This window comes from Equus przewalskii, unplaced genomic scaffold (genome assembly GCF_037783145.1).
Source record: "Equus przewalskii isolate Varuska unplaced genomic scaffold, EquPr2 ChrUn-13, whole genome shotgun sequence".
NCBI lineage: Eukaryota > Metazoa > Chordata > Mammalia > Perissodactyla > Equidae > Equus > Equus przewalskii.
This window is the reverse complement of record NW_027228750.1, coordinates 3,736,466-3,763,823: the sequence shown is the minus strand read 5'-3', so window position 1 is coordinate 3,763,823 and position 27,358 is coordinate 3,736,466. Positions and strand designations below refer to the sequence as shown.

The 27,358-nt window shown below is 45.2% G+C and overlaps 1 protein-coding gene across 23 annotated transcripts in view; it reads left to right on the top strand.

The window, feature by feature from the left end:
• MAB21L3 (mab-21 like 3) overlaps positions 1 to 27,358 on the top strand; it is a 44,176-nt gene that overhangs the window by 2,051 nt on the left and 14,767 nt on the right. For all 23 annotated transcript variants that reach the window (XM_008515133.2, XM_070608098.1, XM_070608094.1 and 20 more), the window contains exons 2-6: positions 3,903 to 4,043; positions 7,188 to 7,479; positions 10,238 to 10,416; positions 10,902 to 11,096; positions 15,668 to 17,064. In XM_008515133.2, coding sequence (XP_008513355.2) covers positions 3,903 to 4,043; positions 7,188 to 7,479; positions 10,238 to 10,416; positions 10,902 to 11,096; positions 15,668 to 15,901 — 1,041 coding nt within the window. In that variant the 3' untranslated portion in view covers positions 15,902 to 17,064. The remainder of the gene's footprint in view (positions 1 to 3,902; positions 4,044 to 7,187; positions 7,480 to 10,237; positions 10,417 to 10,901; positions 11,097 to 15,667; positions 17,065 to 27,358) is intronic.

The following is a 27,358-nucleotide window of genomic DNA, read 5'->3' as shown; positions in this document are numbered from 1 at the left end:
AGGAGCGTGTGAACTTGTCTCACCCAGCAAGAAAATTCCATCATCAAACGAGGGCACAATTTGTAGAAGAAATTCACAATGGAGAGCTTTTTCCAGTAGGCTACTCATCATGTTTGTGTACACACACGCTCTCTCTCTCAAGCTTTATCAGTTAAAAATGATTTGAAGGCGTCAATATGGTGACAACTTTTTTGTTAGTTTATTAACTCAGGAAACAAAATGTATGGGCACAGATAGATTCACCACTGTGTTACCAACATTCAGGTTCTCTAGATTCACATCCGCAGGCTCGGGAGATTCGGGGGGCTAGCCTTAGTCTTGAACACATTCTGAGAACTTCACTATTTGAGAATACTGTTTCCCAACCACTCTGATTGCAATGTTCTACCTAGTTAGCCCTTGTATCACTTTTCCCCACTATACCTGGTCACCCTTCTGGTCCCTGAGCTTGTCCAATGTCCCCTAATCTACCAAACTGGCTTCGTCTATTGCCTGCCCAGGCTGGAAAACACAGCCTAGCACTGAAACCCTCCCTTGCTCTTTTATCCTTCCCCAGATCTTGCCCAGCAAACTCTAATCTTAGCACCTCAACTGCTACCGTTGAAGGGCCGAGAGGTGCTAGAGAACGTCTTATACCTGAGTCCGCTGGTGTCCCACAGCCTCATGGGCCCACCACAGTTGAGTCTTGGTCCTGCCTGGCAATCTTTACACATGTGCTTACATAGCCCCTCATTCCTCATAGAAGCTATGTCACAAGTCTGTCATCCAGAAGTCCCCTACCCTCCACTTCTCCACCTCACTCTCATCTCATTGCCTTGTCTCCTACTCTATAAAGAAAAGAGACATCAGACAGGAAAGCTCTCTGATTCCTCCCATCCCCCACCCTTTTGTCTGTATTTGCACCTATCTTTCTTCCTTGCTGGCACACCAAGGTGAGTTCCTCACCAGGCTTCTGGATTTGCATGACTCTTTCTGGCTGGCAAATCCTTACGCAGTGGCTTTGCTCTCTGCTGTCTCTTCCTTCTCCACTGGCTGTTTTCTCTCAGCATTTAAACATGTTCAAACCTGTGTGTCATTCTGAAAAAACCTGTTGCTGTCCTTGTTTGTTTTTTCCTTCCCTAGCCCAACTTCCTGGAGGAGTTACTTACCTCTGTCTTCACTTGCTCTGCTCCCGTTCATTCTTAACCCACTTTAATCTGGCCTGATGCCCACCACTTCTCCGAACACAGCAATCCTAGTTGCCAAACTCCATGGACAATTTGCAGCCCTTATCTCACTCAGCACTTAACAGTCACTTACTGTTGACTCAGTTCTCGAAATTCTTCTTCCTTTATTTTCGAGACCTCTTGCTCTTTGTTCTCCTGCCTCACATCCTCCTCCAAGGAAATCTCCTCTCCAACAATAGAGAAACTATTGCACTTCTTCCTTTGTGCTCCTCATGCTAGATATCAGCCATTTTCTTTTTCTAGAACAACTTTCATGCCCTTCTCTTTCTAGCTAACTCCTACTCATCTGTCAAGATACGATTCTGATACACTATGCCTCCAGGAAGGGCCCCCCAACTCTAAACTAGATGAAACTTCCTTCTTCTCTGTACCCATAGTATCCTGTGCAAACCTCTACCTAGCTGATTGCTGGGATTTTAATTTCTGGTTTATTTGTCTTGTCTTTCATCTCATCTGTAAGCCCCTTGACAACATGTATGCACGGAAACTGGCATGAAGTGGATGTTCAACAAAAATTGTCCCAAAGGAGTTGAATTACAACATGTAGGAGAAGTCCTACAATAGAGAGGACCCTTAATCATAGGCTTCTAAGAGCATTTTCTTTCATTTTTGGCATGGCAAATGACCTGCCCCCTCTGTGACCACCTTCTTTCTTCCACTTGCACACTCTGGAAGATGCAGAATCTTGATACTTTACAAATGCTCAAGAAAAGTACCCTGGTCCCTTCTCCCATGATGAATATAGTTGGTTGGACATATGAAGAGGGGTGGGTGGCTGCTGGTGGCAAAAAGATGGTATTAAAGCTAGTATACCCTTGAGCATCATATTTAAGGTCAGACAAGACATAGATTTTGAAAAGCCAGTTTCATGTGTATCATATATTTCCAGTGAGTTTGTAAGCTCCTTAAAATCAGGCATCTTATCTCATGTTTCCTGTTATTCCTGGGCATCTGGAGAGTATTAGTTTTTTAAAGAAAGTCCTCTGTGTGAGGATATGTACATATAAAACAGGTGTCAGGCTGCAGATTAGGCCAACTGCCCTGTTGTACCCAGTGACACCTTACACTTCCCTCTCATGGCCCCCACTCTTATATTCTGTATGTATGCCTGTTTTGCCCACTGCTGTAAGTGCATGGCTATGTCTGTGTTACTCACTGCTGCGTCCCAGCATGTGACAGAGGGCCTGGCACATAGCAGGTGCTAAATAAATGTTTATCAATGAACTGACTCTATATGTGACAAACAACATGTGTGCAAATTGATGCACGTGCATATCTGTGTTCTATGTCCCTGTGTCATTGGCTTGTTGGTTGGTGGGAGGCGTGAGGTCTCAGGTGACTGGACTAGTTGATAACTTAGTTTAGGAAAACAGACAGAAATCTCTTTGACTTGGGCTTTTTTTCTTGACCAGTTTATGAATGTCTTAAACCACTCCAGAATGTATAGGAACAATCACTGTACAAAACTCAGAGGGAATATAAAAATTCACGGGTGGACGTTGCATTTAGATGTCTTGAATGTTGCTTCAGATCCGGTCTTGCACAGGCTCGGCAGTGCCTCGCTGAGGGAGACTCTTGCAATGGTACCAGGCTGCAGCTGCCTCCTGAGCAACGTGACAGAGAGCCCCTCTGTTTCAGAAAAACCTAGCAGACTCTTCCCATTTCTTCTTCATTTGGATTTTTCTGTTCCTTCTAGAGTTTACTAAAAGTTTCTTTGTGTTTCCCACAAGCATCTATTTTCCTAAACCTTAGATATTTTTTAAGATAGGTCTATTTTCTATGGATATTTTCCAGTCCTTGGAGACTTGCTGTGCAGAGTCAGAAGAAATGTAAATGCATGCCTTTCCTTATGGGTCCAGTAGCAAAAAGAGGGGAGGGACCCATCATCTGTTGACAACATAAGCAGAAAACAATCTGCGGTGTGTTTACATGCATTAAGCTGTTTGATATTCCCCAGCCCAGACACAGGCGTTATTATCCCAGTTCATGGTCTCACCATGGTTCACAAACCCTGCGTGACGGTCCAGCCCCTGCCATCCTTTCCAAATTCGTCTCCTATCACCCTCCTTTTCCTTTTCCAGGATGCAAACACAGCAACCTCCTTGCTGGCCCTTGAGCCTTACCAAGCAGGCTCCTGTTTTAGGGGTCTAGGAATTTGCTTTCGCAAGCTGTCTTCAGGGCTCACTCAAATGTCACCTCCTTAGAGAAGTCTTCCCTGGCCACCCAATCTAAAATAGCAGCCCCTTTACTCTCTAATCCCTTATCCTATTTTTTCTTCGTGGGACTTATCATACCTGATATTACATTATACACACACATGACGTTTGTGTATATGTATGTATATATACTTAAATCCTATATTTTCAACCAGAGGGCAAGTATGTCTATCTTGTTTGCTGTTGCCTTGTTCGCTGTCATGCCCCAGCACCTAGAGGGGCATCTAACACATGGTAGGTACTACATAAATATTGAACGATGCTTCTATTTCCGAAGAGAACATTGAGGCACCAAGGAGTGTCATCAGATCGAAGTTCACGTGCCCTGGAGTTCCTGGGAAAGCAGGATTTTTGAGCTGAACTCCTTTGGTCACCCACCGCTGTTCTCGTCCCTTCCTTATGCTGGTGCCTCGGGGCCTGCACCGGAAATAACTGCCTTTGCGGATCCCTTCACACCCAGGTGGACTTGAGGCGTCAGTGGATTTCCCAGATTGTGGAGGAGGTGCAGAAAGTCATCCACCATCTGACCACAGAAATCAGCACCCGAGACATTCGATTTCAAGCCGTCCCTTACTCTGGCACATACAACGGGAACATTAAGGTAAGCAGATCACATGCATCTCTAAGTGCCTCACCCAGAGAGCCAGGAAACCGAGTGAGTGGGTCTCGGTATGTGTCAGGCGCTCACTTGACGAAGAGTACTAGTCATACTTCATGTTTCCACAGGTACTCTTAGTATTTACCATTACAAATTCATTTCATAGATTTTTTCTCATTTGAACCCCCACATTTCCAGTTTACAGATAACAAAAATTGAGGCTTAGAGAAGTCAAATGACTTGATCAAGTGTTATTAGGCACTAAATGCAGAACTCAACGGGGGGCTTCTGATTTGAAAGCACGTTCCATGGTAACAATTAACGTTTAGTTAAGCACACATTCATTTATTACTCACCTACTTAATAGATTGGGGACTGGGTAGGGGGAAGTCAGGGCACTAGTGAGAAAATAGTTGAAAGTGATAGTCTATGGGTTGCAGGTGGGGGAAGGAAGAATGTGGAAGAAATGGCCCTTAGAGACTGCAGGAGCAGCGTCCAGACCCCTGTCCCTGCCGAGGCATCCCACAGAGCTGCACTGGGGCCTGTGCGTGACAATCAGCATTCACACCACACTGTAGTGTGGGCAAGCTGTTCTCACAGAAATTATCTCACTCAGCCAGTGGAACAGACATTATGGTTCTCTCCCTTTTAGAGATGTGAGAGGTGAGTCTCTGAATCACTCAGAATCCCCATGCTCCTTTATCTCGATTTTTCTTTTGACACACAAGAACCCCTTTCACTTGTATTAAATTTATATGTATTCATGCCCTATCTCTCCCACAAGACTGTAAGTTCCTTGATTGTAGGGATCATGATTATTGATTGCTCCATTCCTAGTACCCAGCATGGTGTGTGGTCCATGGTAGATGCTCAACTTGTGTTAAATGAATGAATGAGCAAAAGAATTAGTACCTGAACAAAAGACCTTTGCTAGTCTGGTACATTTCAAGGTTGGTGGGTGCAAGGACCACCCACAAGATTCTGGAACTTGTGGATTTGGGGACAGAGTCAGATCTTAGGAAATTCACCCCGGAATGAAAATTGTAAAACTAGATTGGATCCCGGAATATCCGAACATCATCTGCCCAACACTACCACCTGCCAACCTAAATGAGACAAATATAGACTAGTGACTAGGAATAGAAATATAACATTACTTTTCTTAGAACTATATCCGAGGAAATTTCCTTCTGTGGTCTCACTTAGCATTCATAGCTTAAAATATATCTTGCATTTATATACATCATGTCCTGCATATTAAATTTTGAAAATAGTTACAGAGGGGCATATAAAAATTGCTTTTAGTTTATCTTGGATCAAATTCAACAAGTATTTATCAAGCACCATTTATGTGGCCAGTAACATGATAGTTGTGCTCTTGAATTCACAGGCAAGTGGGTTCAAATAACGTATAGACTTTGAGTGCCATACCTTAGTTTTTTTCCTGCTTTTTTAATCCCATGACCTTTCTATGAACACCAGAAGTCATGTGGACCCATCATCTAAAGTATCAAACTATTGTTCTCTGAGAATGAGGCAGAATCAGTTGTTGTTGATTTTGGTGTTCACCCCTGAAGTGGCCAATGATTGGGCCCCGGGGCAAAGGTTAACCAAATCTCATTGTTAGAACTTTCCATGAAAAGGAAGTGGCTCCTTCAGTGTACAGCTGACTGATGGGAAAGGGGCTCTGTGGCGTGGGCTGCCAGGTGATGTGGTCAAAGGTCAAGGTCCTTTTGGTGGTACTGCCCTGTTGACCAGTTTGTTCTATCCCTTGGGCTACTGGCCCGACCACTTTCACCCCGACCACTGCTCCACTGGTTCCTGTAGAAAGAGAGCAGGTAGATTCTGACTGATTTATTCCATTAAACTTAGAATCATCTCAACAGTTCTCATTGTCTCAACAAATAGGCCTTCATTTCACCTGTGATTTTGTAACAATTAGTCATTAATATTGGCTGTGGGGCATCAGTACAAGCAAACAGAAAGGCATTTTGCAGAATATTTTCACCTCCTCCCCAATCCCTTCCTACCCTTTATTCATACCAGACCTTTGACCTATTCCAGGTCATTCATTCTTTACTGAGAGCCTGCCCAGAGTAGAAAAGCAGCCATTGAACAAGCAATCAGGAAACCTAAGACCAAGTTCTGGCTCTACCACTTATTGGCTGTGTGTCCCTGGGGAGATCTCAGAGACTCTCTGAACCATAGGATCCTCACTGAGGAAATGTCAGCAAAGCCCACCTCATGTGACTGTGAAGATCAAATACAAATCTTGTGCTAATACACAAGAATTGCAGTGCTTAGTATATGTGGAACTCAGTGCACACCAGTGCCTGTCCCTGCTCTTTCTTCTTCTCATAGACTTTAGGCATCCTCTATAGTTCCAGATCGAGTTCACACTCTCTCCTCGCAGATTCCTGAAACCAAGGACTCAGTGAGTTAATTACCTGCTTGAAGCATTACAATGGGTTAGTGGTGGAACAAAGATGCAATCTTTTTTTGTTTGTTTGTTTCTTTGTTTTTTTAATTTTTATTTTTTCGGATGTACATCATATTTCAAATTCTGGATACATTACATCATGTTCACCACCCGAACACTAATTATAGTGCAACCCCTCACATGTGACCCTAATCACCCCTTTTGCCCTCCCCCCTCCCCCTTCCCCAATGGTAACCACCAGTCCAATCTCCAATGCTATGTGTGTTTTTTTTGTCGTTTTTATCTTCTACTTATGAGTGAGATCATATGGTATTTGACTTTCTCCCTCTGACTTATTTCACTCAGCATAACACCCTCACGGTCCATCCATGTTGTCACAAATGGCTGGATTTCGTCATTTCTTATGGCTGAGTAGTAGTCCATCATGTATATACCACATCTTCTTTATCCATTCGTCCCTTGAGGGGCACCTAGGTTGCTTCCAGGTCTTGGCTATTGTGTATAATGCTGCAATGAACATAGGGGTGCAAGTCAAAGATGCAATCTTTTTGCAACTGGCTGGTGCAGTTCTCTGTCCACCTTGTCACCTTGCTGAGGGTGGAGTGGTTAACGGAGTTTCCTGGTTCAACAGGTCAGCTCTCCTAGAACTTCTGTTACATCTCAAGTCTATGAACTCACACTCATTCTCTCTCCTTTCCGGACCCCAGGTTTTGGCCCCCAGCCAGTTCCTCATCACAGTCCCACTGAAAGGCCTGGCAGGGTACAGGGAGGCCGAGGAGCAGCGCTGGCGGTACTACACCCTGCGGGGCGCCAGGCTCCCCTGCCCGTTGCGGGACCCTGAGGGCCTGCAGCAGTGGCTGGCAGTGGGGCAGTTCACGAAGAGCCTGTGGCAGTGGCACGAGGCAGACGTGAACATCGAGGGAGACATTGTGCCTGCCAAGGTCCTCCAGGTGTTCCGGAAGCTGGTAGAAAATGCAATTGGAACCTGTCACCTCTCAGGTGAGCTGATCAGGAAAAGTGCAAGGGAAATTTCTGGCATTTCCCTTTTGCTCTAAAAACCCCTGCTTGGATGTTCCCTGAAGCTCATGCCCCTAAATTGAGACAGTAATCATTTGCTCTTTACATGTGTTCAATCCCCATAATATGAATTAGCTCTTTTTTCTGCTGTGACACATGGAAGAATGGAATTCATAGTCACAACACACTCCCGTGGGTTCACGTAGATCCCTGTCCCGGCATGGATGTGACAGGCGTGGGGTTATGTACCCTTTCCAGTATGTTAGCTTTAAAACTTGGGCACTCTTTTTAAAAAGCAAATTACTCCCAAACCTTTGTTATTGGAACATTTGTTCTAATAACAGATCTTTGTTATTAGAACATTTCTGCTACAACACCCTCCAACTGACTGCCGGACCCAGTGTGTTGAGACACACTTGGAAACCACCGACTTACACCAAAGCACAAAATCCAGAAGCCAGAAGGAGCTGCTTAAGTTTGACAACCCCCAAATCTTAAGCTACAGTACAGTGTGGCATATGTGCACACACACACGACACACAAACACACCCTTTCAGTTTACACAAAGTAAAAAGGTGAATTTCAAACTGGGAAAAAATGGCTAATTTCTTAACTACAAAAGTGTATTTATAAGCCAATAAATATGAGCAGACCAATGTAAATAATGAAAAAAAACATGAATCAGAAAAAAAAATAAATGGCTAGTGAAAATAAGAAAAAATGTTCCATCTAACATATATTTCAATAAATGTACATTCAAACACCTAACAGGTTGACAGAGATGAAAAAGTGTGGTTATGCTCAGTGTAGGGCTGGGCATGGCGAAAGAGGCATTTTCATACATTATTCTTGGAAGCGCAAATTGGTGCCTTCTTTTTAAAGGGCAATTAGTCTGTTTTTACATTTGTAGTGTGCTTCCTCGGCAATTCAGCAATTCCAGTTCTAGAAATATATTCTTACAGATGCACAAAGAAATATGCACAAAGATATCCACTGCCATAGGCCTTGTGATAGTAAATCACTATAGTCATGCACCAAATAGTGATGTTTCAGTTAGACAGACCACATATGTGACAGTGGTCCCATAAGATTAGTGCCATACAGCCTAGGTGTGCAGTAGGCTATACCACCTAAGTTTGTGTAAGTACAAACTTATGATGTTCCCACAACAACGAAATCATCTAACAACACATTTCTTAGAATGTATCCCCGTCATTAAGCAGCACGTGACTGCAGAAATCATCTAAATAGCTAACTAAGGAAAAGTGACTATACAAATTATGCTACCTCTGCCAAAGGACTGTTATGCAGCCTATAAAAGGAATGAGATGTGTGTGTATATGCACACAGAGTTATGGAAAATGCCCGTGCTAGATAATGAAGTGAAAAACCAAACTGCTGAATAATACGTGATTCCATTTGTATAGAAAGAAGAGGATTTGTATGTACGTTTGTTTATCTAGACAGAACAGTTCTGAAAGGTTCCATAATGGAAGTAGGTCATGATTAATGGATTTTTACCATAAGTAGGATGCTTTCATGGATTATTTAATATTCAGAGCAACCCTATAGAGCAAGCATTCTTTTGCTACCGTTTTACAGATGAGATGACTGAGATTTAGAGAGAGTAACATGCCGCAGGTCACACACCTGTCAGCAGAGGGGCAGAAGCAGGGTGTGGACCAGGCAGGCTGGTTCCCGAATTTGCTCACCTCTTCACTTTGCGACACTGTTAACAGTGAAAGTGCAAACAAGAGATTCGAACTGGGCCAGGTTGATGAGGTGCTCTCAGTAAACAATGCTGCAGTGCCAGACGTTGTCACATTACTGTCTGGGCAGCTCTGATGAGATGCTGACAACAAGCTCTTTGTCACACCCCACCCAAGCGGACGAATGTTTCCTTTTGAACAGCCTAAACACCATTAAGAACGAGCTGCCGCTTTCTTCTCTGAGCAGGGAAAAGCAAAATAATAGATCCCGATTCACCCCGCTCATCCTTATCTGTAATGAAGGCAAACTAACCAAAAATCCACTGTGGATCTTTGAAAGCAGGGGGAACACATTAGAAATGAATTCTAGTGTATGAGCTAGAAAACTTAACCAGATGGATTTACTTTCTCTCTCTCTCTTTGCCTGGTCAGAAAAGGCAGTGAGGGCTCCTTTCCACTCACTTGACACTCTAAGCCAGTGGCTCTGACACACTTTGAAGTATTTTATGATTCTAAGGGCTTATTGATGATAAATACATCTGAGGCTAGGCTGGCTTAATGGGGGTGGAAACAAATACCACCAGAGAGACTGTGACTCAGGTAAGAGACAGGTCACACCGAACTCCACCAAAGGCAGATGAGTAAGTAAGGGGACCAAGGCTGTCCTACTCAAGGTCAGGACATCTGGGTGGGATTGAGGGGACTTGGAAGAATGGTTGGATTTCATTTTACAGTAGCAAACACTGTACCTTTTCTTTCCATTCTGTGTCTCTCTTCAGTTGAGCCTTCTGAAAAGAATCTGTTAATTTAATGGAAAAGGTACCATAAAAGCCTTCAGAGAGAGGAGAGAGAGACAATGGAAAAAACCCATCAACAATGGGATTTTTCTAGCAATGAAAGTTGTGAAAGTTGCCCCACCAGTTGCAAGGAGCTGTCAGAACCTCTGGTCGGAGCCGCTGCTCACAAATTCCTTCTCTGAACGCTTGTGTTCAGAGAGCTTCCTCTTCTCATTGTCTGTCATTTCCCACCAGGTAAGGTCAGCATGCTGGCAAACTGCCCTGCCGTTTGCGTTGCCGTGGAAGCATCCTCACGTCAGGTGGAAGTAGAGCTGGTCCCCGCAGTGGAGATCCCCACCATCTGGTCCAAGAAAGCCCAGTGGCCTCCATGTCTGAAGCGCTGGCCTTCCCCTGAGAGAGTGGAGTGCACCAAGGTACCGGTGGGCAGGGTCCGCGCTCACCAGAGCACAGATACTCACAGCTTAACCGGCCTAGGAAGGTTGACTGCCAACCAGCTTAGGAAGGAAAACTGAGCTCAGTGGTTCTCAAAATGTGGGCCTCAGAACCTGCAGCGGCACCTAGAAGCTGTTAGAGATGCAGATTTCTGGGCCCCACTTTGGACCCACTGAGTGAGACTCGGTGAGCAGGGCCCACCAATCTGTGTTTTAACAAGCTCTTCAGGTGATTCTGGTGCAGGCCCAAGAGGAGAACCACTGCCGAAGCGAAACTGGACACAGCGTCTCCGATTAACAGCCCACGGGCAAGGGGCTTTGCCCTGAGGCTCCCTCCATGCCCCCACGTAGGATGGACCGCCTGCCCGGTGGCAGGTCCCCCAGATTAGTGGACTGCTTCTGAGATGGCTTTCTAACCCAGCAAGCATCAGCCTTCTCATTTTCCCAATATTTGTCTCTTCTTCCAGTCATTTGGATTTACCTTGTTGGCCGGTTCAAGTTATCACTGGCAGCTGAGCTTCTTGAAGGCCGAGCAGGTGCTGCTGGAGCAGCTGGATGAGGACGGGGGCTGCCGCAGGAAGTGTTTTCAGGTCATGAGGCAGATGAAGGAGGATGTCTGGTGCCCAGGGAAGAGGCCTGTTATCACGTCCCACCATCTGCAGGTGAGTGTGCGGGCCGTGGGCCATGGAGGGCCCAGGGCAGCTGCGGTTGGGTGGGTGGCCTCTGCGTCCACTGCAGGGCCTGGCCAGAGCCACTCAGAAGGGATGGCGTGCATGTGACAAATTCAGGATGGGGCTCTGGTGTCCATATTTGCCACCTCACGTATTATCACTCACATGGAGACCTATAAACCTGGGTATGTGTGTCCACACACCTCTGCCTCCCTCCCTTCCCATTCCCAGTCCCCCTCCCTTTTCTTTTTTGTCTTTACTTTTTCTTCTCTCTCTTCTCCCCTTTTATTTCACTCAATAAACCAAAACAAGTGCCCACAACATGCTAGAAACCCTGTCAAGGTTCAGAAATGAATTACAACATGTGGTCTCTGCCCTTGAATAATCTACAATCTGGTGAAATCTTGTGAGTTGCTCAAACCTCGGATGAATCCATGTTTTCCCTGGTGTTATGACTCACTCCATCCCAACTCTAGCCTGAGTGCAGCCACTCAGGCACACATGCACACACACACACAGACACACTCTGAGCAGAGGGGAAACCAGGAAATGTTGGGGTTCACTACACCAACATTGCTGCAAACTTGAGCTTCCAGGTTCCAAATCATCGGGCAAGCATTTTCCTTCGTGCTCCAGCAACTGCCTCGCCTTTCCCCAAATCCAACATTGCATGTGCATGAATTCACTCACTCACTCACTCACTCAGCAAATGTTTGTTGAGATTACTATGGGCCCGCACCTGCTGTGTGCTCTACACCTGAAGATACAAGGTGAACAAACGCAGACATGGTTGTTGCTCTTGCTGTCATGGAGCTTACGGTCTAGCAGGGGAAACAGACATGGTCAAATAGTCCCACAGGTACGTGTGGAGTCACGCAGCCTGGGGAGCACTAGGGAGGAATAGAGTGTCACGGTGAAGGCTCAGAGCAGCAGAACCTGACCGGGCCTGGGGGACCAGAGGGCTTCCCCTGGAGAGGTGGCCTTGGATCACACTCCCAACTCCTCTTTCTCAAATTTCCAACCATACATAGTGAACTGGATGTGCACGTAACAGTGTGTGCAGCATGCTGGAGTTGGGAGATGTCAGACTCTTACAAGCAGCACAGCCCCAGCCCAGCTAGTAGCTGACTGGGAGCTTCAGCCCTTCTCCCTGCCCTTCCACAGGTGAGCACAAGTCCCTGGGGTGGTCACCTGACTGGGTGGTGCCTTCCTTGCATGCTCTTACCTGGGCCTCCTCTCATTCAATGGACAACCATTTTCCAGACCTGGGTTACTCTTTCAGCTCTAATGTCATCTATCTGAAAGTAAGTGCCATGTTGGTCTTGTTTATTACTGAACCCCTAGGCTCTCTCCCAATGCTTCTTACAGAGTAGTTGCTTGGTCAATATTTGTTGACTGAAGGAATGAACAACTTCACGTCTTAGTCAACTTTTTCCCCCACAAAATCACTAGTCTTTGCTTTGTTTTCTTATCTTACCTGATAAACGTGTCCTCCCCCGCCTGCCTGAGAATCTGTTTACATCTCATTTGCACATACTGGGACTTTCTCTGGAGTTTCAACATTCTCATTGTGTCCCCAAGAACATTCCCCTGAAGACACACAACCCGCTCTCCTGCACAGGCATGTGCTTTCTGAAGATAGTCTAATTCACTCTGTGGGGTTAGCTTGTTGCTTGCCTTGGAAGCAAGAGAAGAACCAGAGCTGAGAAGCAAACTCCAGTCTGTCTCCTATCAAAACCTCATAATCTTAACCATTGACTTCATTAAGGGTGTGAATATTATAGCTAAGATTGAATAGCCCACTAGGGCCTTCCAGACCCTGGCTGCACTCAGAACTGCGTCCCACCCAAGGATTGCTTTTTGTTCTAGTGGCTTCTGAATGATCTAGAGGATTTTAGGGTAACTCCTCAGGTTCTCTCTTTCAATCCTCCCTAATCCACGTACATGGAACAATGAAATTGTGCATTCTCAAGAATGGGCTTTGAAAAGGGGGGTTATTTGTTGAGAAGGGTGGGACAAACAGAAACAGTACTAACGGCCTTTTCCTCTAGTCTTCCACCCTCGGTCCGAGGGCCGAATTCTTTCACATTTAGGCATCAGGACGAAGGTGGCTGGTGACAATGTGGTGTTAGACACCATCCTGGATAATGACTTGAGGGTATGGGATCCTTGCCAAGGCTTTAGTTTGGGAAAAGTAGAAGAACTTGGGTTGTAAACCAGCCAGTTATGGTCACCTCGCCTTGAGTCTGAGACTGTCCTGTAAGGTCTTCGCCTCCTCTCCCGAGAGGCTTTCCCCCAAAGTGATTTCATGTGAAGCAAGAGCTTATCTTTCATTGGTTTCTTTATTCCTAAAACCTACTCCAGGCACAGGGGTTGATTACAATGGGCTTAACAGCTTCAGTTTTCTTAGGGAGATAAAAGCTTAACTACAAAAAGAATTACAGCATTTGTTTTGCTATCTAGGTTAGCTTGACCAGCATGAAATTATCTCCCACTCACTCAAAACAATGTAATCTAAATCAAAACGCAGTCAAGATCTTGCTGTGAACCTAAAACTGTTTTACTTTCTCATAAAGACTATATTCTAAAAATACTCAACATCTAAACAATAATATTAGTTAATTATTTCACTTAGTCAATAAATGTTTATCGACTGCCTCCCGTGGGCCAATCCCTCTGCTGGGTGCCAGTGACATAACAGCGAATAAAAGGAGGACACTCTTCCTCTCTCGTGGCATTTACAGTCTAGTAGGGATCACATAAATAAACACACAAATGACGATTACTGAGATCGTTGCTGCTTAGGAGAAGTACATGGCAAAGAGGATGTTCAACGGGTGTCACAGGGAAATTTGATCTGATGGATGAGTTTCCAGGACAAAGTGGGTGAGGAAGTTTGCTCCATGCAGAAAAGTTGGATGCAAAAGGCCCTGTGATAGAAGAGAGCATGAAACAAGGCTGGTGCAGCCAGAAGGAGAAGCAAGGGGAAAATGCAGGGCAAGATGAGGCCACAGAGGAAGGCAGGGACCAAACCTTATAATCCAAACCATGTTAAGGGTTGTATTTTTAATTTACAAACAATGGGAAGAAGTATTTGAGACGAGAATACTGCAATACTTTGTATTTTAGACAAGAATACTTTCAATACAAGGCATTGAAATACTTTGAAGTATTTTGGACAAAAAGAAACATATTTCTATTTCAAAAATATTGTTGGCTGCAGTGTGGATGATGACAGATTGGATGGTGACAAGAATAGATGCAGACTGCTTACTTTGATGGCTATTGCCGAGGTCCAGGTGAGATGTGATGGAAGAGGATAATAATATTAGAGATGAAGATTGGTGGGTGGATTTGAGAAAGACTTAGGCAGCAGGGTTGGCGGGATTTGATTGGGGCTCGTGAGCGAAGGGATGACTCCTGGGTTTCTGTCTTGCCTAACTGGCTGGATGAGCAACTCTGGAGGCCACCAGATTTGTGGGGAAGCCCATGAGTTCAGTTTGGACATGTTGGCTGAGATAACTTTCAGATTTCCAAGAGGTATCAGGTAAGGAGGTCAGAGGTGAAGTCTTGGCTGGAGGGAAAAAATTAGAAGTCACCAATATTTAGTGGGAATTAAAACCCCTGTTGTGGAAGGAAGATAGAAGAAGAGGAGAAGAGGGCCTGGAACTGAGCCTCCAAAACTCCAACATTAGAGGCAGGTAAAGGAGGTTGAGCAGAGCGTGCCAAGGAGCAGCTGTGGTGCTGGGAGAAACCTCAGAGTGCGTGATGGCTTGGAAGCCAAGAGAAGAATGGCTCAAGAGGGAGGGTGTAGGTGTGAGAATCAGATTCTGCTGAAAGGTTAGGTCAGGTAAGTGAAGGCTGGGAAAGGCCTGTTGGATTTAGCAACATGGAGGTCACTGGACCTTAAGGAGAGCAGCTTTTGAGGCCTGATGGCGGAAGAATCCATGCTGGAGCGAGTGAGGCACGGCATCCGAGGAGAAGAAATGATGACAAATGATTGGGATGCTTCTTTGGAGACACCTGGATTTGCAGAGTTAGGGCAGGAGGGAGATGTGGGATTAGGGGTGTCGGAGGGCTTCGGACAGTTTTAAAAGCCAGTGAGAAAGAGGGAGATCAATCATTTACGGTTTCTGGAAGGGACCATCCCCAGCCCTGCAGAGGATTCACCCCAGCTGGGAGGAGGGGAGCAGGCAGAGAGGGAGAGGAGGATGCCAGTGTCAGCAGAACTGTCTGGTCTGCAGGCATGAGGGTTTCCATTTTCCTGGTAAAGTCAGAGGCATAGGCACCTGCCGGGGATAGGGGAGTACAGATTTAAGGAGAGTAGCGATCACAGGAAATGTCAGTGGAAAGAGAATAAATTAACAAAGAGGTGTAGGAGACCAGCAGGCAAGTCTGAGAGCCCACCTGAGCTTGGGGACCATGAATTCATGGCAGAACCAACTTGCTCTGAGTGACTTCTTTCTCCCTCCTTCCAAGGCCATGTGAGCTCAGTAATGTTTCTGGAGATACTCTCCTCAATTGCCCAGAACCGTGTCTGACACCACCTCTTCCTTCCACAGACAGTGCTCTTTTGGACTTGTGAGAAATATCCGCACTTGAAGGACTGGCAGGTCTTCCGCAAAGCGTTCCTGCGCCTGGTGAGGAAGCTGCACAAGTGCGTGAGCCAGCGCTTTCTGAAACACTACTTCGTGCGGAAGAGCAACCTCCTTCAGCACGCCAGCTCATGCGAGCTGGATGCTGTGGCCCAGAAACTGGCCTTCTTCCTGAAGGACCCCCAGATCAGCCTGGCCTGAGAGACTCTTGGACATTTCATTCTGGCTTGACCCTCGTTCACTGTGGATCGTTCCAGTCAAATGCCACGATCCTGCCCAGGAGAGAAGCAACATATGACGGAGGAATTTACACTGGCCCAGTAGTACTGAAGATGGGGGAAACTGTGCCCTAAGACGTCTGACCCAGGCCTCCCTGGAGCCACGAGAGCACTTCAGCCCTCACTAGCTACCTCTCTTGGGGATAGCTCTCAGCAAGCTTCACCAAGCCAGTTTCTGAACTGATGACAGTTCTGAAGTTATTTTCCCTTGCTCAGGCTCTGATGGTCTGACAAGGAGGATGGAGACAAGAACCTCTTTCCAGAAGGCCAGGCATCAGCCTGCTGCCCAGCCGTGGTTCTCCAGCCACTGACCACGGGCTCATTATCTTCCCATTTGTAAAATGGGACTGTTAATATGCCTGCCTCACAGCAGGGCTGTGAACCTGCGGGACCGTGCTGGTGTCCTTTCAAGGGGAAGGCGTTGGATCAGCACAAAGTGTAACTCGTGGGTTTAGTAGCTGGAGTTTGCATCCTGGATGGGTCCCCACACCAGTGATGGAACAGGTCTGCTGGGTCAGCATGCCTGTGTTTCCTCGCTGCCTCCAGCTCTTCTAAACGGTGGTTTGTGGTGTGTTCTGTCTGCTTCCCTGGTTTCTCGAAGCAGGAAAAGAGTGGTTTTGATGCCTAGCGTCAAAGATGAAGTGCAGCCACTGCCCTCTCCTTGCTTCCCGTGCTGCAGGACAGGGATGGGACTTCCTTATGTTTATGAATGAACTTGGTACCACCATCTGCATGGAATGACTTTGGTGTCACTCATCTCTCAGTTCCCTCCTTTGCTCGCTTCACTCACTCATTCATTGATAAATACATGCTCATTAGGCATTGGGAATGCAGCAAAGAGCAAGATCGACAAGGCTTACTTGATGCATGATGCCTAATGGTGGGGACAGGAAATGAACAACAGATAAATAAACATGTTCGTTACCAATTGTAGCAAGTGCCCTGAAGCAAATAAACAGAATATTGAAATAGAGCCACAGAGAGATCCTTAAAGGATGAAAACGCAAACAGCTGAAGAAGGAAAGGGGGCCAAGGGCCCACTTGGAGGGGCTGGCATGAGTCAGATGACTTGGCCTTGGAAAGCAGGTAAGGAATTTGTGTTTCATTCTAAAATCAAAGCTGTGACATTTGGCCTCTCCTGAAGCAGACGGGTGTCATGATCTGATCTGCATTTTAAATGTCCATTCCAGCAACTGCACAGAGAAGGGCTGGGGCTCACACGAGGGTGAGGGTGTGGAAGGCTCTTGAGCACACCCATTTTGAGTTTCACTGAGGTCCTCAGGCTACACATCCTGTGCCAGGAATTCTGGGAGTTCTTAGGAAGGTCAATAGTTTCTTCTGGCATTTATTTAAAGTCCTCAGCTCAAGGGAATTCTTTATTACTTGGAACAGTTTCCCCAAATATAGAAGAGTCAAATGTCTGAAAGGATGAACTACTGACTTTTTAAAAAGAAAAGTCACATCTGAGGGCCAGCCCCGTGGCCTAGTGGTTAAGTTTGGCGCACTCCACTTCGGTGGTCCAGTTTGGGATCCCAGGCACAGACCTACACCACTCATCAGCGGCCATGCTGTGGTGGTGACCCAGACACAAAATAGAGGAAGATTGGCACAGTTGTTAGCTCAGGGTGAATCTTCCTTAGCAAAAAAATAAATAAATAAATATTAAAAAGTCACATTTGAAAATGAAAACAATTATTTTTAAGAAAATGCTGTAACCAAATGGTGGGATCCATGGGCTGTCACATAGGAAATCATGATTTTAAAATGTTGAGAAGAAAATCTTTCCAAATCTACAATAAGTTCATAATATTTGAATCCATGAAATGATGAGCAAACCGATGTTTTGCTAAATCATCAAAACTTGCATTCAAATTCTCATATTCTTGGATCTTGAGAAAACTGATTTTTGAGAAGGTGGCAGATAGAACAAGTTTTTTGTTTTTGTTTTTTTTTAAATGAAGAAAACAGCTGAAGCAAATTTTAAAACAGCTATGCAGTTATAGAACGCCAAAAAGTGTAAGTTGGCTATACCATTGATTCGAAATGTGTTTATGTGTATGGAGAGAGGTGGGACTGACATACTGCACAGTATGATTCCAGTAGATTCTTCCCGTCTTTCCCTGTAGATCTGTGGTTTTAGAGGAAGTAGGGTTACTTGTGGGTTCCTGAGTGTTCCCGCTGCTGGCCAGCAGAGGGCAGCAGGGGACCACATATGAAAAAAGCCAGGTTCCCACCCACAGTCCTCAGAGCCCAGCAGGCGTCACTCTCCCCAGCCTGTAATTTACATCTGGCTTTCCCAAAAAGGAAACCGAGGACAGTGGATTCCAGCTGATGCTAAATTGTTGATCTTTCCTTCCATTTTGGCCAAAATTTAGTCTTTCTGCTTAAAGCTCAGATTTAAAAAGAAAGCCTATGAGAGGATAGCCCCTCCTGGGGACTGTGGAGCATTCAGCTCCGTTCTGTTTCCTAAGACAGAATGCACAGCTCTCAAAAGTCTGATAATATTACTCCTTTATTCTAGTCAGCTGGTTTTTTTTTTAATTCTCCAAAAGGCCTTTTCTATCCACCTCCACTCTTCTAGGTACAGAATTGTTTTAAGTGAAATGCTTGGTATTCAGCCACTGCAGTTGACCTGCTTGCATTTGCATCAGCTCTGCCACTGTAACTGCATGCTCTTGGCAAGTTGTTAGACCTCCCTAAATCTCCATTTCCTTACAGGCATTGCTATGGGCTGAATTGTGTCCCCCCGAATTTACAAGTGGAATCTCTAACCCCAGTAACTCAGAATGTAACTGTATTTGGGGACAGCATCTTTAAAGAATAAGTTAAAATGAGGCTGTTAGGGTGGTGCCCTCATCCAATAGGACTGTGTCCTTATAAGTAGTGAAAGAGACACTATGGGCAGGTGTGCCAAGAGAAAAAGCCGTCTGCAAGCCTAAGGAGAGAGGCCTCAGCAGAAACTAACACTGCTGCCACCTTGATCTTGGGCTTCCAGCCTCCAGAACTGTGAGAAAATAATTTTCTGTTGTTTAAGCCATGCAGTTGGGGATTTTGTTACAGCAGCTCTGGGGAACTAGTACAAGCCTCGTGAGAGAATACATACCTCACTGCTTTGATGAGGAGAATACATGGAATAATGGATGTAAAACACTCTTCATTTGGCACCTGGCATGGACTCATTGTTGAATAAACATTTAGCATTTAGATGGCCACCCTCCCCGCCAGCCCTTCGTCCATCTCTGCCATTCCTGATAACTACCCAAGCCCACATCTAAATTCTTTGTAAAGAAATTAGAAAACACCACAAGGAAAACATGCACAAAATTCCACCGCAAATTCCATAAACCGATCTTTTCTCTTGTCCTCTTGCTAAAACAGAGGTAGCATCCCTCCTGATTTCTCCACACGTGATGGACCAATGCCTCCCAGCATCTCAGGGACGTCTTTCCATTTGCTTCCTGTATCATCCTGCACATCCCCCTGCAGCTACTGCCTGCCTCCCTTCTCCCATCACTCTCCAGCTTCCTGAGTCATTATACACGTGCCTCCACTTCCTCACCTCTTCACACTTTTTTTTTCATTGTGAAGAATATTATCCATGAAAGGGTCTAAACTGTTTAAAGAATAATACTAAGACAAACACCAACATACTCACTATCTGGGTGAAAAAATGGTATATTGCCATACTTTAGATTTCTCCTAGGTGTCCCTTTGGTCCCCTAACCCCCTCCCTTGCTGACATAGATAATCATGATCCCAAATCTTATGTTAGTCATTCTGCTGCTTTTCTTTATAGTTTTACTACTTACCACATTTCATTGAACCTAAGCCCCTAACCATTGTGAGATGCATCATTATTTCATGTTTAAGAAAGAAAAAGGTGCTGTTAAATGTAATTGCAAGACACCACTGATTGTAAGATGCATCCCAATTTTAGAGAGGTTAAAGTGTGAAAAAGTGTATTTTAGAATCAACAAAATATGACCTGCATGCATCCCAATGTCTTTTTCGTTGTGCTTGTTTTTGAGCTTTATATAAATGGAACCACACTGTATGAAGTCTTCTGTGATTTGCTTATGTCCATAGTAAGCTTTTGAGACTCTCCCACGTGGATGCATGTGGCAGTGGTATGGTCCTTTTCACTGCTGTATAATATTCCACTGCAAGCTTGTGCTACTTTATATGTCTGTTATTCTAATTGGGCATTTGGATTGTTTCTTATTTTAGTGATTTAAACTGTTTTTATCCACACTCTTATACAAGTCTTCTGATGCACTCAACTCTTTTAAGGGAATACATGTAAAAGAGGAATTTCAAGTTCAAAGAATATATATATGTTCAAATTTATGAGGAATGTCGACATATTTTCTGAAGTGATAGCACTTCAATGTAAATTCCCCATTTTAATGTAGGTGAATTTTCAATGACCCTCTCCATTATAATGGAGCACATTTTGTGTCTTGTTTAAGAAATTCTTCTGTTTTTTTAAGGCCATGGAGATATGCTCCTATATTGTTCTCTAAAAATTTATAGTTGTGTCTTTTACCAGAGTTAGGAAGTGCCCTCTATTTTTTATGTTTTATTCTAATAAATTTAGAATAATCTCTTTGCTTGAAACTTTGGTAAAATTCATCTAAAAAGCCAACTGGACCTTGTATTTTTTTTGTCAGAAGATTTTAAACTACAAATTCATTTTCTTTTAGGGATAAGGAATATTCAGATTTTCTGTTTCTTCTTGAGCAGGTGTTGTTAATTTGTATTTTACTAGAAATCTATCCATTTTATTTAAGTTTTCAAATTTATTGGCATAAAACTCTTCATAATATTTTATTATTATCTCTTTAAATTCTGATGCATCTGTACCCATCTTTCTTGATAAATCTGTTGAAGACTTATCAAAGAATCAATTGTTAGTTTTGTTGATCTTTCTATTGTATATTTATTTTCTGTTTAATTAATTTCTGCTCATATCTTCGTTTCTTTCCCTCTACTTTCTTCATGTTTATTCTGATGGGTTTTTTTTAATAACTTAAATTAAATGCTTAGGTCAGAAATCCTCAGTCTTTATTCTTTTCTAACTATATAAATTTCCTGTTAATACCATTTTAGTGGAATTCCATAGGCTTTGGTATATTGTGTTTTCACCTTCATGCAGTAATATTTATTTTCTAATTTCTACCATGATTTCCTCTTTGACCTATGAGGTGCTTAGAAGTTTTAAAAAATTATTATTTTCAAATATATTGGGTTTCCTAGTTATGTTTTTGTTACTGATTTCTAACTAAATTGCATTATAGTCAGAGAAAGTGGGCTGAAAGGCCCCCATCCTTTGATGCTCGTTGCGGGCAGCTTTTTAGCCTAGGATTCTTCTCTGTTCTCTGTGTACACGAAGAAGGTGAGCAAATTTAGATGCAATGTTCAATAAATGTCCATTAGATCATGCACTGCTCAGATTTTCTGTATATTACAGATTTTTTTTGTTTTTTGGCTGCACTTTCCAATATTTACTGAGAGATTTGTTTTAAAATCTCCCATTATGATTGTGGATTCTTTGGTTTCTCCTTATGGTTCTGTCAAACTTTTGCTTAATATACTTTAAGACTATATTATTAGGGACAGACAGGCTTAGAATTTTTATATTTCTCTAGTTCATGGGAGCTTTTACCATTATAAACTGACCTTTATTAACTACTGTAAATATTTTGCCTTAACATTGGCTGTGTGGATACTAGTTGCCTAGGATATCTTTTTTCATCCTTTCACTTTCAATCTATTTTTATCTTTATGTGGTTGATAACTGTGTCTCTTATAAATGGCTGATTTCTGAAAAATCCCATCTGACAGCTGAGGTCTTTTGACTCTAATGTTTAGTCCATTTACATCTATTCTGATTAATAATGCATTTGGATTTACTGTTACTCTCTTGTTACTTTCTATTTGACCCATTTTATAAATCTTCCTCTGCCTCCCTCCTTACCTTCTTGCCTTTTTAAAAATTAATGGTTTTTTTCTTTTTTTCATTCTTCTCTCTCCCTTACTAGTTTGAAAAGTCCAAATGCTACCTCTGGGCTTTTAATGGTTACCAACACTATTTGCACATATAGACTAAATTCTGTAGACTAAAGTCAAAAGTAAACCAATGCCTTTATCCTCCCCTCTAACAAGGACCCTAGAAAGCCTGGCTCCTATCCTACCCCTCCCACATTATCTGCTGTTGAGATCCAGGATTTTGGTTCTAGCCCGTTTGCCACCCCTCCCCCCACCACACACATATAGAAAATGGATATTTTTATTATTATTTTATAAAATTCTTATTTTCTTATTCACATATTGGCCATTATCTTTACTCACCACTCTTTCTTGAATCTCAAACTTTCTATCAGGGGTCATTTTTCTTCTGCCTGGACTATATGCTCTAGCATTTTCCATAGTAAGAGTATGTGAGAGTAAGTTCTCTGTTTTTGTCTGAAATTGTCCTTATTCACCTTCATTCTTTTTTTAAATTTTTTTTTTTTGAGGAAGATTAGCCGTGAGCTAACATCTGCTGCCAATCCTCCTCTTTTTGCTGAGGAAGACTGGCCCTGAGCTTACATCTGTGTCCATCTTCCTCTACCTTGTATGTGGGATGCCTGTCACAGCATGGCTTGACAAGCGGTGCCATGTCCACACCCAGGATCCAAACTGGCGCACCCCGGGCCACCGAAGCAGAACGTGCAAACTTAACCACTGCACCACCAGGCCCCTCACCTTCATTCTTGACAGATTGTTTCTCTGAGTATTTAATTTTAGGTTCACACAATTTTTCTCAGCACATTGAAGATATTTTTCCACTGTCTTCTGGCTTCCATGGTTGCTATTTGCAAGTTAATCATTAGACTATTTGTTGTTTCTTTGCAGAGTATCCCCCTTTTCTCTGTGGCTACTTTTAATTTCTCCTGCTGCTTCTTCTCTCCCTCTCCACTCATCTCTCTTTTTCTTTGGATTTGTTAGGCTTCCTGAATCTCAGAAATTATTTCCAGTACTTCTGGAAAATTATCAGTGTTTAACACTGAATATTGCCTCTTCTCCATTCTAGAAGGAAATCTGATTCAAATGTAGAGTAGACTCTATCATTCTCCCCTCTGTATCTTTTAACTTCTCTTTTATAATTTTCATCTTTGTATTGCTCAAAACTGCATTGTCAATAACTCCTTTAGATCTATCTTCTAGTTGACCAATTCTCTCTTTAGTTGCATCTAATCTAATGTTTAATCCATCCAGTGAGTATTAAATTTCAAATGTTATTGTTCTAATTTTTAGGAGGCCTAAAAGACATGGAAAAGTGGAAGAATTAGGAAAAATAACCCTAATCACCAGAAAGAGATCCTGGTGATCAAGTGGGCATTCCCTTCATTTTAAAGGTGAGAAGGCAGAGGCCAAACGAGAGGAGGGAAAATGATTTGCCCAAATTGATTATGTCCCAAACTGAATTCTCGATTTCCTTTGTCAAACCTGCCCCTCACCTCAATAAATGGAGCCATCATTCAACCATTCGGTTCAACCAGAAACTCAGGAGTTATCCTTGAACCCTCTCTTTCCACCACCCAGTACCTTCAGTCCACAGCAAGTCCTCTTGGCTCTGCTTTCTAAATACAGTCCAACTATGACTCCCAACATCCTCCATGCTGCCCCCACCAGGCCAAGTCATCCTCTCTCCTTGCTAGACTGCTGCAGGGACTTCCTAACTGGTTTCCTTGGTACGTACTCTTTCCACTTCACCCTATCCTGCCATAGTCTTCTCCACACAACAGCCAGAGTGGTCCTTTTAACATGCACATCAAATCATGTTTTTCCCTGCTCTAATCCTCCCAATCCTCTTAGCAAAAAATTTGAAACTCCCTACAACGGTCCACAAGCCTCGCCTGATCTGCCTCCTGCCCTTCTCTCTGCCCTTGCCCACTACTACTCTCCTTCACTCCATTCTAGTGACAGGACACTGGCTTCCTTGTTTTGTTTCAAATACACCAAGCTCATTCCTGCCCCAGGGCCTTTGTACCTGTTTGCCCACATGTTGATATAGCCCACTCTTCCCTGACCAGTCTAACACAGACAGCACCCATCTCTCTGTCCCTTACCCTACTTTACCTTCCCCATAGTGGGCTGCCTGATCCCCTATTGGAATGTATACTCCTTGCTGGCAGAGAGCAGTCTTGTTCACTGCCGTATCTTCTATACCTAGAACAATGTTGGTGCACAGCAAGTGCTCAGCGAGTATTTGTTAAATGGGTAATTGGATGAAGGAACGAATCATTTTGCTGCATCACAAGCATCTGCTTGGTGTCAGGACCTGGACTTGAACCCAGGTCTTCTAACTCTTATGTCAGGCTCCTTCCCCTACAAAGCAACATTTTGAGGAGTTAAAGAATCACATCTTTAGCTTCAGAGAAGGAACAATTACCTCGGGCTCCAGAAGCCTTTTTTCCGGGAAGGGCTTGGCTCCTCTCACAGTGCGGAGCACAGCTTGGTGCAGCAAGGCTGCAGGACACGCACTCATGCTGCAGAGGGGCCGGCTCAGCTCGGCTCGGCTCAGCCGCCACCACTGGCGATACTGATGTGTACTCATTGTAGCCAGTGTTTGCTGGGCACAGCTCGCTCAGCCAGGATCCAACACGTGTGTTGTGTGGACTGTGTGAGCAACACACACACACACACACACTTTGTATTTAAACAAAGCACGTCAGAAAGGAGTTATGGCCTCACCCTCCCTTCCTGCCAGGCGTGGACACAAACAGTAGTGATCTTGGCAGAAGGTCTGTCTGTCCTGTTCTCTTTGTGTCTGAGTCTGGACCATTCATTTCCTCTCATTCAACCAGCTTAAGGTTTGGCTGTGTGACTCTCTTTTGTGAGTGTATATCTCCCGCTCTCAGACTTTGTAACCTATGAATCTCCTGTCAGGACCTAACACCGAATACAAAAGACCAAATGAGAAGTGCTCCCCAGAGAGAGAGAGAGAGAGAATGTCACTGTAAATGAACGAAACGCCTGAACGACCGAATGCAGAACTCTTGATTGTCATGTAAAATGTCACCTCCCTCTTTGCGGCACAGAGAGATATTAGGTGGAACACCCGACACATGGCTTGTTCACTTAGAGAGTGCCCCAGAGTGTCGTCTCAGACCTGAGAGACCAGGTGAGCCAGTCAGGCTGCCCTTGTGTGGTGAAGAGCACAGTTTGGGACATTTTGGGGGAGGGGGGCGACAAAAGGCTCTGAGCTCTGGTCTCCTGCGCTTCTCCCGATCATCCCTGCCCCTTGGGTGGGTCCCTCCTCTCACCATCTCTTCTCCTGCCTCCTTCCAAGATGTTCTTTGCCCACACGAGGCGGTGAGGGGCATCGAGAAAGCTCCCTGCCCTTGACTCTCTCTGTCCAGGGGCTACGGTTGGTGACTTGGTGACCAGGGCATGGGCTTTTGAAGGAGCGAGGGGGATCAAGAGAGAGGGGAAACGGGCGCACGCCGCAGTGGCTCAGCGCTGTCGGGCGGGGGGACAGGAGAAGGGCAGGAGGCGGTGCGCGGCGGCGACGCGCGCCCGTCCGAGGCAGCAGGGGGCGCCGCGGCCCGCCGGGAGCCGCCCGGACACTGCGGGCCTCGCCGCGCCGTCCCGGGTTCCGGGTCCCTGCGGCCGCCGCCCTGCCGGCTCTCGGGAGCGCGCAGGGCGCTCAGCGTCCTTGGGGCCCCTACAGCTCCCTGGGCCCGGAAGGCTGTTGTGACCCCGGGGGTGGCCGCGCTCCCCGGACCCCTGTTTGTTGTGGGGCGTGTTTCTTGCACGGGGGGAGGCGCGGCCGCCCTAGCCCTGACATCGCTCTGCGCAGACAGCCGTGCGGCGGCGGGGCGCTCAGCCACCTCCCCCGCAGGAGCAGAGGGCTGCGGAGAGGGGAAGGACCTGCGGCTCTTTCCGACTCCTTTCCCTTAGATACCGACCCTGGGAGAGGGGGAGACGTAGAAGCCCCCGAGGCGTCCTGCTGAGAGGGCTGAGGAGAGGGCTGGGGAATGTTCAGGAAAGGGAGGGACGCCGAGATGTGCTGATACTGCCTGTGTCCCAGGCACACAGGGGTGCTAAATGCTTTATGTCATTTAATCCCCTCAATAACCCTTTGAGGTAGCCAGGCCTCACAGACCCATTTTGCTGGATGAGAATTTGGGAGCTTAGAGAGAAATAAGAACTCCCTCAAGGTCACCCGGCTGGATGTGGGCAGAGCTGTGCATTTGTCATGATTTCTCACTGTGCAGGTGACAGGAGAGACACATGGAGACAAAGCAGACCAGGACCCGGATTCCAGGTGGAAGCCTCAGCCCTTCCTGCTGGCTCTGCAGCCACAGGAGCTGGCGGGGACCGAGGGAGAAGGGGCTGGCAGGGAGGGCCCCGCACCCTGTGCCCTTGAAGTAGGGCGGTGCTCACGTGGACATCGGTCAAGGTCCTCAGGGAAAGGGGGACAGGTAGAGCACATAGGGTGATGGATGGGAGAGGGAGCTGCTCTTAGAATTTGCCCTTGGCTAAAATTTTCTAGTTGCACCTTTGAACGCTGTAAAAAATCCTCAAAACTGACTTTCCCAGGAGTTAATCATTCACCCACTCCACGAGGCGGACGACCTTTGCCATGTGGTTGGGGTTTTGTTTGCTTTTCTTAAAAGTCCTGGTGTTTGTAATTGGGCCAGTGTCCTTTAGGTGAGGAAGAAAGGAACTTGGGGTCCAGTCCAAGGCTTGGTTTTCTTCGTGCCCTCCCTCTCCTAGGGGTTTGGAAACTTTTTCTCAGTGATAGGTTGTGAATTCAGGACTCACAACAAGTTGATCACCTACAGCTGTGGTGGGGGCGGGGCGCTGGGTGCTGCTGCATGCAGGAGACCCTAGGAGACAAAAGCATACCATAGACAAATAAAATCCAAGCCACCAGCCATCCTGCACTGGATTCCTTTAGGACCTTGCTCTCATCGGGGATGCAGCTCAGTTTGCCCATAGAGATCATTCTCTTTATTTCATCAGTACCAGTACCCTAATCAGCTTTGCACTTAAAGAGATGCAAGTTAGGAGCTTTTCTATTTTAATATTTCAATCACTTAAAAGTTAATTGAGGGGCCGGCTCCGTGACCTAGTGGTTAAGTTCACGCACTCCGCTTCAGCAGCCCAGGGTTTCACTGGTTGGGATCCTGGGTGCGGACGTGGCACCGGTCATCAGGCCATGCTGAGGTGGCGTCCCACATGCCACAACTAGAAGGACCCACAGCTAGAATATACAACTATGTACTGGGGGGCTTTGGGGAGAAGAAGAAAATAAAAAGATTGGCAACAGATGTTAGCTTGGGTGCCAATCTTTAAAAAAAAAAGTTAATTGACCTCCTATAAGAAT